The 15,046-nt window shown below is 50.0% G+C and overlaps 1 protein-coding gene across 2 annotated transcripts in view; it reads left to right on the forward strand.

Moving 5' to 3' along the window:
* The window catches only part of LOC140396110 (tetraspanin-33), a 102,479-nt gene that overhangs the window by 2,708 nt on the left and 84,725 nt on the right, over nucleotides 1–15,046 (forward strand). The window contains exon 2 of one of the 2 annotated variants that reach the window (XM_072484226.1): nucleotides 6,703–6,760. The exons of the other annotated variant lie outside the window; for it this stretch is intronic. Coding sequence (XP_072340327.1) covers nucleotides 6,703–6,760 — 58 coding nt within the window. The remainder of the gene's footprint in view (nucleotides 1–6,702; nucleotides 6,761–15,046) is intronic. 2 annotated transcript variants of the gene reach the window in all.

The raw sequence follows: 15,046 nt of genomic DNA on the forward strand, positions 1-15,046 counted from the left end.
AAGCAATTAGTCAATCGGGGGCCCTGGTCATCCTCTGCGATCGTCGTAGCTTCGTTGGTGATGCACGCTCCGACTTGGGCATCTGTGGCTCCGGGAGCGTGGCTTTGGCTTCTTCGGCAGCTTCATCACCCCTAGACGGGACCGGTGGGAGCACCGATCCACCTGGGAAGGGGGCGGCTGTGGGGTGCGCCGGTGGGAGGGAGGGTGGGATTGGTGGTGGGGGTGTGTGTAGGGATCCAGTGGGCGCCAGGTCCCGTATGGAGACCGTATCTTGGCGGCCGTCGGGGTACGCCACGTAGGCGTACTGGGGGTTAGCGTGGAGGAGATGGACCCACTCGACCAATGGATCCGACTTGAGCGCCCGCAAGTGTTTGCGGAGCAGGATGGGTCCAGGAGCTGCCAACCAGGTCGAGAGCGAGGTCCCGGAGGAGGACTTCCTGGGGAAGACAAGGAGACGTTCATGAGGTGTTTGGTTGGTCGTGATACACATCAGTGACTGGATGGGTGGAGGGAATCCGGGAGGACCTCCTGCCAGCGGGAGACTGGGAGATTCCTGGACCGTAGGGCCAGTAGGACGGTCTTCCAGACCATTCCGTTCTCCCTCTCTACCTGACGGTTCCCCGGGGGTTGTAACTGGTCGTCCTGCTCGAGACAATTCCTTTGCTGAGCAGGAATTGACGCAGTTCGTCGCTCATAAAGGAGAACCCCCTATCGCTGTGTATGTAGGCGGGGAAACCGAACAGCGTAAAGATACTGCGGAGGGCTTTTATGACGGTGGCTGCGGTCATGTCGGGGCAGAATGGCGAATGGGAACCGGGACTACTCGTCAATCACGTTCGGGAAGTACGTGTTGCGGTCGGTGGAGGGGAGGGACCCTTTGAAGTCCATACTGAGGCGCTCAAAGGGATGGGAAGCCTTTATCAGGTGCGCTTTCTCTGGCCTGTAGAAGTGCGGTTTGCACACCGTGTAGATTTGGCAGTTCCTGGTGGCTGTCCTGACCTCCTCGATGGAGTAGGGCAGGTTGCGGGTTTTAATGAAATGGAAGAATCGAGTGACCCCTGGGTGGCAGCGGTCCTCGTGGAGGGCTCGGAGGAGGTCCACTTGTGCGTTGGCACATGTGCCGCGGGATAGGGCATCAGGAGGCTCGTTGAGCTTCCCGGGACGATATAAGATCTCATAGTTGTAGGTGGAGAGTTCGATCCTCCACCATAAGATCTTGTCGTTCTTTATCTTTCCCCGCTGTGCGTTATCGAACATGAAGGCCACTGACCGTTGGTCAGTGAGGAGAGTGAACCTCCTGCCCGCCAGGTAATGCCTCCAGTGTCGCACAGCTTCTACTTTGGCCTGGGCCTCCTTTTCAACTGAGGAATGGCGGATTTCTGAAGCGTGGAGTGTACGTGAGAAGAAGGCCACGGGTCTGCCCGCTTGGTTGAGGGTGTCCGCCAGAGCTACGTAGGACGCATCGCTCTCGACTTGGAAGGGGAGGACTCGTCGATGGCGTGCGTCGTGGCCTTTGCGATGTTCGCTTTGATGCGGCTGAAGGCCGGGGATTGAATTAGCGGGCGGCCTTGTCCGCATAGTTGGGGACCCACTGGGCATAATAAGAGAAAAATCCCAGGCAACGTTTCAGGGCCTTGGAGCAGTGAGGGAGGGGGAACTCCATGAGGGGACGCAAGCATTCAGGGATTGGGCCTATAACTCCATCATGCCGAGGATGGCTAGACGGTCGGTGCTGAACACGCATTTATCCTTGTTATAAGTGAGATTAAGGATTTTGGCGTTATGGAGGACTTTTCGGAGGTTGGTGTCTTGGTCCTGCTGGTCATGGCCGCAGATGGTGACATTATCGAGGTACGGAAACGTGGCCCGCAAACTGTACCGGTCAACCATTCGGTCCATCTCTCGTTGGAAGACCAAGACTCCATTAGTGACACCGAAGGAAACCCTTAGTAAGTGGTAGAGCCGCCCATCTGCTTTGAAAGCAGTGTATTTGCGGTCGCTAGGGCAGATGGGGAGCTGGTGGTAGGCGGACTTTAGATCCACCGTGGAAAATACCTTATATTGTGCGATCCTGTTGACCAGATCGGACATGCGGGGTAGAGGGGAAGGAGGAAGATACGTCAAGCTGCGTATACCTGTTGATGGTCTGGCTATAATCGATGACCATCATATGCTTCTCCCCGGTCTTTACAACCACTACTTGAGCTCTCCAGGGACTGTTGCTAGCCTCAATGAGACCTTCCCTCAGTAATCGCTGGACCTCCGAACTAATAAAGGTCCGGTCCTGGGCACTGTACCGTCTGCTCCTGTTGGCGACAGGTTTGCAATCTGGGGTGAGGTTCGCAAACAGGGAAGGCGGATCGACCTTGAGGGTTGCGAGGCAGCAGACAGTGACAGCTTTGGAGGTTGCATTGAAAATCTAACCCTAGGCGTGTGGCAGCGCAGAGGTGGGGAAGGAGGTAGAGCCGGTAATTTTTAAACTCCCTTCCCTGGACCGTAAGGTTCGCTATGCAGAATCCCTTGATCTCCACTGAATGAGATCCGGAGGCCAGGGAGATATTTTGGTTAACTGGGTGAACGGGAAGAGAACAGCGCCTTACCGTGTTGCGGTGTATGAAGCTCTCCATGCTCCCAGAGTCGATCAGACAGGATGTTTCATGCCCATTGATGTGCATGGTCGTCGTTGCAATCGAGAGTTTTCGGGGCTGAGACTGGTCCAGGTTCACCGAGGCTAGTCGTGGCAGACGTTGGATGTTCTCCTCGGGCGGTGTGTGGTCATCCGAGTCGGGGTCCTGAGAGTCCAGCCAAGATGAGGTGCCCACTGGTCGCACATGGCTAGGGGTGCACAAGATGGCGGCGCCTATCCATCACACGTGGTGTCCGAGAGACAGGATGGCAGCGCCCGGAGGCCACACGTGACCCTGAAGGAGGAAGATGGCGGCACCTGCTGGCCGCACGTGGCCCGTGGAGAGGGTTGTGGTGGGGGTCACGATTCGCCTCCGGAGACCGCAGCGACCGCCCGGGCCTGGCATACCGCCACGAAGTTGCCCTTTTTGCCGCATCCTTTGCAGAGGGCTGAGCGGGCCGGACAGCACTGTCAGGGGTGCATGGCTTGCCCGCAGAAATAGCAGCGGTGTCCCCCGGGGTTTCCTGGTAGTCTCGCAGCACAAGCTTGTGGGGGGATGGGGGGTGCATCGGGGTCTGTCGCGGGGGGTTCCACGCTGCCCAAGGGGCTGCCGCGCGGTCGGGGACGTAAGCGCGGGCGTTTCGGGAGGCCACATCGGGAGTAGCAAGGGCCCGTGCCTCCTTGAGGCCTGGTTTCTTTTTCTCCAATTTTCGCTGGCGGATTTGGGAGGATAGCATACCTGCAACAAATGCGTCCCGGATCAAAAGTTCCGTGTGGTCGCTGGCCGAAACTTGCGGGCAGTTACAGTTCCTCCCCAACACCAGGAGCGCAAGGTAGAAATCCTCGAGCGATTCCCCAGGGATTTGTTGCCTCGTCGCTGGGAGATGTCGGGCGTAGACCTGGTTTACAGGGCGAATATAGTGTCCTTTCAGCAGATTCATTGCAGCCTCGAAATCATCCGCGTCCTCGATGAGAGTGTAAATCTCTGGGCTCAACCTCGAGTGCAGAACTTGCATTTTCTGGTCCTCCGTGGGCGTAATTGTGGCCGTCCTGAGATATCCATTGAAACACGCCAGCCAGTGCTTCAATGTTGCCGCTGAGTTTGCCATGTGGGGGCTGAGTTGCAGACACTCCAGCTTGATTCGGAGCTCCATTCTTTAAAATCTAGTGTAATAAATTGATGCTCGATCAATAACACCAGAAGCGAGATTGGAGACAATTGAAGGCTTTATTACACGAGATGTTTCCCCCAGCAGCGCGGGTACAGAAGCCATCTGCTGGGGAGATACGGGCTCTTATACTCCGCCTTACTAGGTGGAACCAGCAGGCAGGCTTTACCAATGAAAACAGTACCTCCTACACCAATGGTCTGACAGCATTACAGGGTACCGTAATACCTCTAATACCGACTACCACAGTGGGGACATGTAATGTAACGCATTTTGGACAGATGAACAGAGTAAGGAAGGCCACCTTAAATGGCAGGTCTGGAGAGTAGGCACATTTAAAGGGGCTACACAAATAATGTCGTGAACAGCAAATGGAATTTTGGGTTTTGTGTATGCAAACATTAAATACAAAGGAACAAAGAATAAAGAAAATTACAGCACAGGAACAGGCCTTTCGGCCCTCCCAGCCTGCGCCGATCCAGATCCTTTATCTAAACCTGTCTTCTTATTTCCAAGGATCTACTTCCCTCTGTTCCCCGCCCATTCATATATCTGTCCAGAAGCATCTTAAATGATGCTATCGTGTCCGCCTCTACCACCTCCGCTGGCAAAGCGTTCCAGGCACCCACCACCCTCTGCGTAAAAAACTTTCCACGCACATCTCCCTTAAACTTTCCCATTCTCACCTTGAAATCGTGACCCCTTGTAATTGACACCCCCACTCTTGGAAAAAGCTTGTTGCTATCCACCCTGTCCATACCTCTCATAATGTTGTAGACCTCAATCAGGTCCCCCCTCAACCTCCGTCTTTCCAACGAAAACAATCCTAATCTACTCATCCTTTCTTCATAGCTAGCACCCTCCATACCAGGCAACATCCTGGTGAACCTCCTCTGCACCCTCTCTAAAGTATCCACATCCTTCTGGAAATGTGGTGACCAGAACTGCACGCAGTATTCCAAATGTGGCCTCACCAAAGTCCTATACAACTGTAACATGACCTGCCGACTCTTGTACTCAATACCCCGTCCGATGAAGGCAAGCATGCTGCATGCCTTCTTGACCACTCTATCGACCTGCGTTGCCACCTTCAGGGTACAATGGACCTGAACTCCCAGATCTCTCTGTATATCAATTTTCCCCAGGACCCTTCCATTGACCGTATAGTCTGCTCTTGAATTAGATCTTCCAAAATGCATCACCTCGCATTTGCCTGGATTGAACTCCATCTGCCATTTCACTGCCCAACTCTCCAATCTATCTATATTTTGCTGTATTCTCTGACCGTCCTCCTCGCTAACTGCAACTCCACCAATCTTAGTATCAGCTGCAAACTTGCTAATCAGACCACCTATACCTTCGTCCAGATCATTTATGTATATCACAAACAACAGTGGTCCGAGCACGGATCCTTGTGGAACACCACCTTTCTCCATTTTGAGACACTCCCTTCCACCACTACTCTGTCTCCTGTTGCCCAGCCAGTTCTTTATCCATCTAGCTAGTACACCCTGAACCCCATGCAACGTCACTTTTTCCATCAACCTGCCATGGGAAACTTTATCAAACGCCTTACTGAAGTCCATGTATATGACATCTACAGCCCTTCCCTCATCAATTAACTTTGTCACTTCCTCAAAGAATTCTATTAGGTTTGTAAGACATGACCTTCCCTGCACAAAACCATGCTGCCTATCACTGATAAGTCTATTTTCTTCCAAATGTGAATAGATCCTATCCCTCAGTATCTTCTCCAACAGTTTGCCTACCACTAACGTCAAGCTCACAGGTCTATAATTCCCTGGATTATCCCTGCTACCCTTCTTAAACAAAGGGACAACATTAGCAATTCTCCAGTCCTCCAAGACCTCACCCATGCTCAAGGATGCTGCAAAGATATCTGTAAAGGCCCCAGCTGCAGTTAGACCTGGATCTTTAGCCGTTTTCCTGAGGCTCTGTCTCCTGCTACATCCTCTCTGGGAACCGAATTTCCAGTGGCCAAACTTGGCCAAACAAAGGAGACTGACTTCATTTCCAGCACGTGAGTGTCTGATGTAAGTATTTGAATGAAAGGCTTGTGGGTCTACCTACTTACATATGGACATACGAAGCAGGAACAGCAGTAGGCCATTCGACCCCTCAGGCCTACTCCGCCATTCTGTAAGACCATTGTCTTGGCTCCTGCCTAACCCCAATAATCTTTCATTCCCTTGTTAGTCAAGAATCTATCTACCTATTCCTTAAAAAATATTAATTGGCCCGGTCTCCACTGCACTCTGTGGAAGAGAGTTCCACGAAGATATGAGGCTGTGAGAAAAACGTCCACTCATCTCCATTGAATGAGCCGGATGTTTTATTGATTTTGGTTGAGAGATGAGCATTGAGCAAGACCACGGGGAGAACTCCTCTGCTCATCTTTAAATAATGGCACAGGATCTTTATATATCCACCTGAGGGGCAAATGGAATCTTGGTTTAACATCCCATATGAAAGATGGCATCTCTTTCATTGTTGTCCTGAGGTGTTAATGTAGATTGTGTGCTCAAATCCACGCAACGGCATTTGAAACCAACAATCTCCTGACTCAGTGCTAAACCCTGAACTGAGCTCCTGGCCCCATATCCATTTTCATCACAAAAACCTCCCACATCTACCTCTGTAATATCACCTGTCGCTGCTGCTGGCTCAACCTGTCGACTGGTGAAGCTCTCATCCATTAGAGTACAACCTCCAGTACTGGAGGTGGATGTGAAATGGTTATTGTTGTAAACCGAATGAAAGATAGTGGATGCAGGTTTAAGATTTTTCATATATAAAAAGTAGATTAATGGATGTATTGGTTATTGTATACATGTTGGAGAAGTTCTTGTTGGAGTGACTCCCATTTTTCTGCTCTCCCATTAACAGGTAGCAAGCGGGCTGATGATAGCTGTGGGAATCTATTCAAAAGCTGCAATAGAGGGAGGTAAACCATTGAGACAGAATGATTAAAGCTGGGATGTTCACATCTGTGACTCAATTTATTGCTGTTTAATATCAATCTGCACAGCTTTAGTTATTGTTGTCTTCAATTGTACTCCTAACAACCTCTCTCTCTCTGATTAACATTATTATGGCCACTGCCTCTCAAAACTTGCTTGCTCCCTCATTCATTTGAACAACTTCAAAAAGGTGTTTTCTTCCACTTTCTGTGTTGCAATCAAAGCGTAGATATTTCGGCCCATTTTGAAAAGAATATGCATAAGTAAATTGGCATCTTCAGTGAATGCCAAGAATGGGCACAGATGTGATGCAAGATGAGAGATGTCATGTCAGGAACATCAGTTGGCACATGAGCCAGAACATCTGCCATTTTGCTGCCGACCATGTTGTGTTATGCCGTTTCGGATAACACAGGCTGCTACTTGATGCAGTCTTAACTAAAGGATGCTCCAGACTCTGAAACGAGTTCAACGTGTTTATTGAACTATTGACACAGTTCTCAAATGAGTTTGACTCTCTGCTAATCTAACTGTAGTAACTCAGTCTAACTGGACCAGCTTGCTCTAAGCCACGTGCTGGGGTGTGATGCTGCTGATCAACCCTGTCTAACTCTCTAGATGTCTGCCTGTGGAAATAGGCAGGGTGTGAGTGCCTCATCCCTTTTGTAGTGTTTATGTCATGCCACCTCTGAGTGGCCTGACTGCCCATTGGTTGTGTCCTATTCTGAGTATTCATTGGTTGCATGTTTGCATATCATGACATCTCCCCCTTTTTGTTTTAGATGTCTATACATATGAATGTCTGTCTAATGTGACTGACTGAGGCATACAGAACAGAACAAACAAAACAAATGCTCATAAGTCCAGTCTCTGAGGCTTGCGTCTGATCCTCGTCGACCGCCGGAGAGGTGGTGGAGGGGATGACGGTGTCTTGATAGGCGTGTGGGAGGTACGACTGGTGGCCTCGTGGTTCGAGGTGTCTGGAGGTGGCAATTCGACATGTGGAAATGAAGGGGAAAGTGGTTGTGGGCAAGCAGCTTTTCGCAGTGCCCTTCGCTTCCTTCACACAATGGAGCCATCAGCCATACGTATGACATAGGATCTGGGCGCGGCCTGTCGAACAACGACAGCCGGAGCAGACCACCCACCATCCGCTATCTTGATCCTGACCATGTCTGCCGGGAATAGCACGTCCAGATTGGTGGCATGTGCGTCATAGCCATGCTTCTTTGCTGTCGCGAAGCTGCTGCACCTTCTGCAGCACCGGGAGGTGATCAAGATTGGGCAGGTGTATGGCTGGAAGCGTCGTCCGCAGGTCCCTGTTCATCAGCAGTTGAGCTGGCGACATGCCAGTGGACAATGCAGTCGCCCGGTACGCAAGGAGTGCAAGGTGTGTGTCGGAAGTGGAGTCCGAGGCCTTGCGGATGAGCAGCTTAACGATGTGCACCCCTTTTTCGACTTTGCCATTGGACTGCGGATAGTGAGGACTGGAGGTGACGGGCCTGAAATTGTAGCTCTTGGCAAACGTGGACCATTCTGACTGTGGAAGCACAGGCCATTGTCGCTCATGACGGTGTTCGGGATGCCATGCCGCGAGAATGTATTTTTACACGCTTTGATGACGGTCCGTGAGGTGAGGTCTGGCAGCTTCAGCACCTCAGGATAGTTCGAAAAGTAATCGATGATTAAGATATAGTCGCGACCATTCGCGTGGAATAGGTGAATGCCAACCTTGGACCACAGCGAGGTCTCTAGGTCATGTGATGGAGCGTCTCCTTGCTCTGCGCAGGTTGGAACCTCTGACAGGTTTCGCAGTTCAGGACCATATCCGTGATGTCCTGTTTGATGCCGGGCCAGTAAACAGCTTGCCGGGCCCTGCGTGTGCACTTTTCTACGCCCAGGTGTCCCTTATGAATCTGCCGCAGCACCATGCTCTGGAGATGTAGCGGGATGACTATCCTGTCCACTTGAGCAGGATGCCGTCGATCAGCGTCAGGTCGTCCTTGACATAGAACATAGAACATTACAGCACAGTACAGGCCCTTCGGCCCTCGATGTTGCGTCGACCTGTGAAACCAATCTGAAGCCCATCTAAACTATTCCCTTGTCATCCATATGTTTATCCAATGACCATTTAAATGCCCTTAATGTTGGCGAGTCCACTACTGTTGCAGGCAGGGCATTCCATGCCCTTCCTACCCTCTGAGTAAAGAACCTACCTCTGACATCTGTCTTATATCTATCTCCCCTCAATTTCAAGCTATGTCCCCTCGTGCTAGACATCACCATCCGAGGAAAAAGGCTCTCACTGTCCACCCTATCCAATCCTCTGATCATCTTGTATGCCTCAATTAAGTCACCTCTTACCCTTCTCTCTAACGAAAACAGCCTTAAGTCCCTCAGCCTTTCCTCATGAGATCTTCCCTCCATACCAGGCAACATCCTGGTAAATCTCCTCTGCACCCTTTCCAATGCTTCCACATCTTTCCTATAATGCGGCGACCAGAACTGCACGCAATACTCCAAATGCGGCCGCACCAGAGTTTTGTCCAGCAGCAACATGGCTCCGAAACTCAATCCCTCTACCAATAAAAGCTAACACACCGTACGCCTTCTGAACAACCCTCTCAACCTGGGTGGCAACTTTCAGGGATCTATGTACATGGACACCGAGATTTCTCAGCTCATCCACACTCCCAAGAATCTTACCATTAGCCCAGTACTCTGTAGTCCTGTTACTCCTTCCAAAATGAATCACCTCACACTTTTCTGCATTAAACTGCCACCTCTCAGCCCAGCTCTGCAGCTTATCTAAATCCCTCTGTAACCTGCAACATCCTTCCGCACTGTCCACAACTCCACCGACTTTAGTGTCATCTGCAAATTTACTCACCCATCCTTCTATGCCCTCCTCCAGGTCATTTATAAAAATGACAAACAGCAGTGGCCCCAAAACAGATCCTTGTGGTACACCACTAGTAACTGAACTCCAGGCTGAATATTTCCCATCAACCACCACCCTCTGTCTTCTTACAGCTAGCCAATTTCTGATCCAAACTGCTAAATCACCCTGAATCCCACGCCTCCATATTTTCTGTAATAGCCTATCGTGGGGAACCTTCCCAAACGCTTTCCTGAAATCCATATACACCACATCAACTGCTTTACCTTCGTCCACCTGTTTGGTCACCTTCTCAAAGAACTCAATAAGGTTTGTGAGGCACAACCTACCCTTCACAAAACTGTGTTGACTATCCCTAATCAAATTATTCCTTTATAGATGATTATAAATCCTATCTCTTATAAACCTTTCCAAGACTTTGCCCACAACAGAAGTAAGGCTTACTGGTCTATAGATACCGGGGTTGTCTCTACTCCCCTTCTTGAACAAGGGGACAACATTTGCTATCCTCCAGTCTTCTGGCACTATTCCTGTGGACAATGATGACATAAAGATCAAAGCCAAAGGCTCAGCAATCTCCTCCCTAGCTTCCCAGAGAATCCTAGGATAAATCCCATCCGGCCCAGGGGACTTATCTATTTTCACACTTTCCAGAATTGCTAACACCTCCTCCTTATGAACCTCAAGCCCTTCTAGTCTAGTAGCCTGTACCTCTGTGTTCTCCTCGATAACATTATCTTTTTCCTGAGTGAATACTGACGAAAAATATTCATTTAGCATCTCTCCTATCTCCTCGGACTCCACGCACAACTTCCCACTACTGTCCTTGACTGGCCCTACTCTTACCCTAGTCATTCTTTTATTCCTGACATACCTATAGAATGCTTTAGGGTTATCCTTGATCCTACCTGCCAAAGACTTCTTATGTCACCTCCTGGCTCTTCTTAGCTCTCTCTTTAGGTCCTTCCTAGCTAACTTGTAACTCTCGAGTGCCCTAACTGAACCTTCACATCTCATCTTTACATAAGCCTCCTTCTTCCTCTTGACAAGTGATTCAACTACTTCAGTAAACCACGGTTCCCTTGCTCGACCACTTCCTCCCTGCCTGACAGGTACATACTTATCAAGGACACGCAGTAGCTGTCCCTTGAACAAGCTCCAAATTTCAATTGCATCCTCTGCAGTTTCCTCCCCCATCCTATGCATCCTAAGTCTTAGCAGATGATACTAAGATTGGTGGAGTTGCAGATAGTGAGGAGGACTGTCAGAGAATATAACAAAAATATAGATAGATTGGAAAGTTGGGCAGAGAAATGGCAGATGGAGTTCAATCCAGGCAAATGTGAAGTGATGCATTTTGGAAGATCTAATTCAAGAGCGGACTATACGGTCAATGGAAGAGTCCTGGGGAAAATTGATATACAGAGAGATCTGGGAGTTCAGGTCCATTGTACCCTGAAGGTGGCAGCGCAGGTCGATAGAGTGGTCAAGAAGGCATACCTCCGATGCTTGCCTTCATCGGACGGGGTATTGAGTACAAGAGTCGGCAGGTCATGTTACAGTTGTATAGGACTTTGGTGAGGCCACATTTGGAATACTGCGCGCAGTTCTTGTCGCCACATTACCAGAAGGATGTGGATACTTTAGAGAGGGTGCAGAGGAGGTTCACCAGGATGTTGCCAGGTATGGAGGGTGCTAGCTATGAAGAAAGGTTGAGTAGATTAGGATTGTTTTCGTTGGAAAGACGGAGGTTGAGGGGGGACCTGATTGAGGTTTACAAAATTATGAGAGGTATGGACAGGGTGGATAGCAACACGCCTTTTCCAAGAGTGGGGGTGTCAATTACAAGAGGTCACGATTTCAAGGTGAGAGGGGGAAAGTTTAAGGGAGATGTGCGTGGAAAGTTTTTTACGCAGAGGGTGGTGGGTGCCTGGAACGCTTTGCCAGCGGAGGTGGTAGAGGCGGGCACGATAGCATCATTTAAGATGCTTCTGGACAGATATATGAACAGGCGGGGAACAGTGGGAAGTAGATCATAGATTATCATAGATTATCATAGATTATCATAGAATTTACAGTGCAGAAGGAGGCCATTCGGCCCATCGAGTCCGCACCGGCTCTTGGAAAGAGCACCCTACCCAAGGTCAACACCTCCACCCTATCCCCATAACCCAGCAACCCCACCCAACACTAAGGGCAATTTTGGACACTAAGGGCAATTTATCATGGCCAATCCACCTAACCTGCACATCTTTGGACTGTGGGAGGAAACCGGAGCACCCGGAGGAAACCCACGCACACACGGGGAGGATGTGCAGACTCCGCACAGACAGTGACCCAAGCCGGAATCTAACCTGGGACCCTGGAACTGTGAAGCAATTGTGCTATCCACAATGCTACCGCGCTGCCCCTTGGAAATAAGAAGACAGGTTTAGATAAAGGATCTGGATCGGCGCAGGCTGGGAGGGCCGAAGGGCCTGTTCCTGTGCTGTAATTTTCTTTGTTCTTTGTTCTTTGTTCATCGCATCATAATTGCCTTTCCCCCAGCTATAACTCTGGCTCTGTGGTATATACCTATCCCTTTTCATCGCTCTAGTAAACGTAACCGAATTGTGGTCACTATCACCAAAGTGCTCACCTACCTCCAAATCTAACACTTGTCCTGGTTCATTACCCAGTACCAAATCCAATGTGGCCTCGCCTCTTGTTGGCCTATCTACATACTGTGTCAGGAAACCCTCCTGCACACATTGGATAAAAATGGACCCATCTAAAGTACTCGAACTATCGAGTTTCCAGTCAATATTTGGAAAGTTAAAGTCCTCCGTAACAACTACCCTGTTACTTTTGCTCCGATCCAGAATCATCTTTGCAATCCTTTCCTCTACATCTCTGGAACTTTTCGGAGGCCTATAGCAAACTCCCAACAGGATGACCTCGCCTTTCCCGTTTCTAACCTCAGCCAATACTACCTCAGTAGACGAGTCCTCATCAAACGTCCTTTCTGCCACCGTAATACTGTCCTTGACTAACAATGCCTCTTTTACCACTTTCCCTGAGTTTACTGAAATATCTAAACCCCGGGACCTGCAACAACGATTCCTGTCTCTGCTCTTTTCATGTCTCCGAAATGGCCACAACATCAATGTCCCAAGTACCAACCCATGCTGCAAGTTCACCCACCATCTCAACAGTAAATGTTGGCAAGCCGTAGACATAATCATGAAATTTGAGGATGCCGGTGAGAAGACCTCAGCACTCCTTCTCAATCTACGCATATCTGGTCTCAGTGGGTGTCATTGCCCGTGATGCGTATGCTACTGGTACCCAGGATGGAGATGATGCCTTTTTGTTGTAGACTCGTGAGCTCTGCCTTCAGGCGCTCTCTCAGTGTAGCAGAGACACGTCGTGGTGCGCTGACCACTGGCTTAGCATCAGGCCGCAGTAGAATCTTGTCATCTCTTTGAAGCAACACCGCCCCAATGCCATCCTGACTCGCATCTGTGGATATCTTGGTCTCTCGATCTGGTATAGGACAGAGGTCAGAGGTAGGTTCTTTACGCAAAGAGTGGTGAGACCGTGGAATGCCCTACCGGCAACAGTAGTGAACTCGCCAACATTGAGGGCATTTAAAAGTTTATTGGATAAGCATATGGATGATAATGGCATAGTGTAGGTTAGATGGCTTTTGTTTCGGTGCAACATCGAGGGCCGAAGGGCCTGTACTGCGCTGTATTGTTCTATGTTCTATGTTCTATGGTTCAAAGAATGCAAGGGCGGGTGCAATGGTGAGCTTGGCTTTCAGCTCCAGCCATTCTGTTCGGTGCTCCGCCTTCCAATCAAAGGCGGTTGGTTTTTTCACCAGGTTGCGTAGGGCCGTGGTGTGTGTGGCCAAATTCGGGATGAACTTGCCAAGGAAATTGACCATTCCCAGGAAGCGCAGTACTGCCTTCTTGTCCTCGGGGACTTTCAATGCCTTGATGGCTTTAATTTGGTCTGTGTCTGGGCGCACACCGTGTTGGGAAATCTGATCGCCCAGGAACTTCAGCGTGGGTGTCCCAAAACAGCACTTGGACCTGTTTAGCTTGAGGCCATGTTCATGTATGCGTCGGAGTACTTCCTTGAGTCGCGACACATGTTCCTCTGGGGTTGTGGACCAGATTATGATATTGTCAACGTAGACACAAATCCCTTCTATTCCCTCCATCATCTGTTCCATGATGCAATGGAAAATCTCTGATGCCGAGATGATGCCAAATGGCATTCGGTTGAAGCAGAATCTACCAAAAGGCGTGTTGAAGGTGCAGAGCCTTCTGCTGGATTCTTCAAGTTGGATTTGCCAAAATCCTTGCGATGCATCCAATTTTGTGAAGAAGCGCGCGTGTGCCATCTCACTCGTGATTTCTTCCCTCTTCGGGATGGGGTAATATTCCCGCATAATGTTTTTGGTTAGATCCTTGGGGTCAATGCAGATGCGTAGGTCCCCCGAAGGCTTCTGTACGCACACCATCGATCTGACCCAGTTGGTTGGTTCAGTGACCTTGGAGATGATGCCTTTTTGTTGTCGACTCGTGAGCTCTGCCTTCAGGCGGTCTCTCAATGGAGCAGGGACACATTGTGATGCGTGGACCACTGGCTTAGCATCAGGCCGCAGTAGAATCTTGTACTCATACAAGATTCTACTGCATGCCCATCCCGCTAAATACATCTGGGTACTGGGTTAGGATGTCTTCGATGCTGGCCTGAAGATCCGAATCGGACGGCGTTGTGGTGTCGACCCGTTGAATGAGGTTCAGTTGCTCGCAGGTGTGCGCACCTAGCAGGGACGCCCTGTCTGGTTTAACAATCTCAAAGCGTAAGCTTGCTTGTGTGTGTCGGCTGGACACCTGCAGATGGCAGGACCCCAGTGCCTTGATTGCGTTTCCATTGTAGTCCAGGAGTTTGCAGGCAGCTGGAAGGATTGTGGGGGGCTTCTTGATTCTCTTGAAGACCACCTGCGAAATCAGGTTGGCGGAGGCACCTGTGTCCAGTTTGAACTGGATGGGCAGTGGTTGACTTTCATCACTGCATGCCATTCGTCCTCGGAATCCACGGCCAGGATTGATTGGACTCGCGATGTGTCCGGTGTGGCGTATTCACACTTCGTAATAATGCCCACTCGGTAAGTGTTGTCCCAGTATTCATAATCTGGATCCGTCGCATTGCCTGGATCAGAGTCATGCATTCGGTGTTGCACACTTCTGATGCGCTGCTGTTGGAATTGGGAGCGCTGGCTCCTGACTGGTGGTGTAGATTTGCACAGGGCTGCATAGTGGTTTGGTTTCCCACAGTTTAAACAGCGTTTGCCTCTTGCAGGGCAGTTTTTTAT

This window comes from Scyliorhinus torazame, chromosome 19 (assembly GCF_047496885.1).
Source record: "Scyliorhinus torazame isolate Kashiwa2021f chromosome 19, sScyTor2.1, whole genome shotgun sequence".
Classification (NCBI taxonomy): Eukaryota; Metazoa; Chordata; class Chondrichthyes; order Carcharhiniformes; family Scyliorhinidae; genus Scyliorhinus; species Scyliorhinus torazame.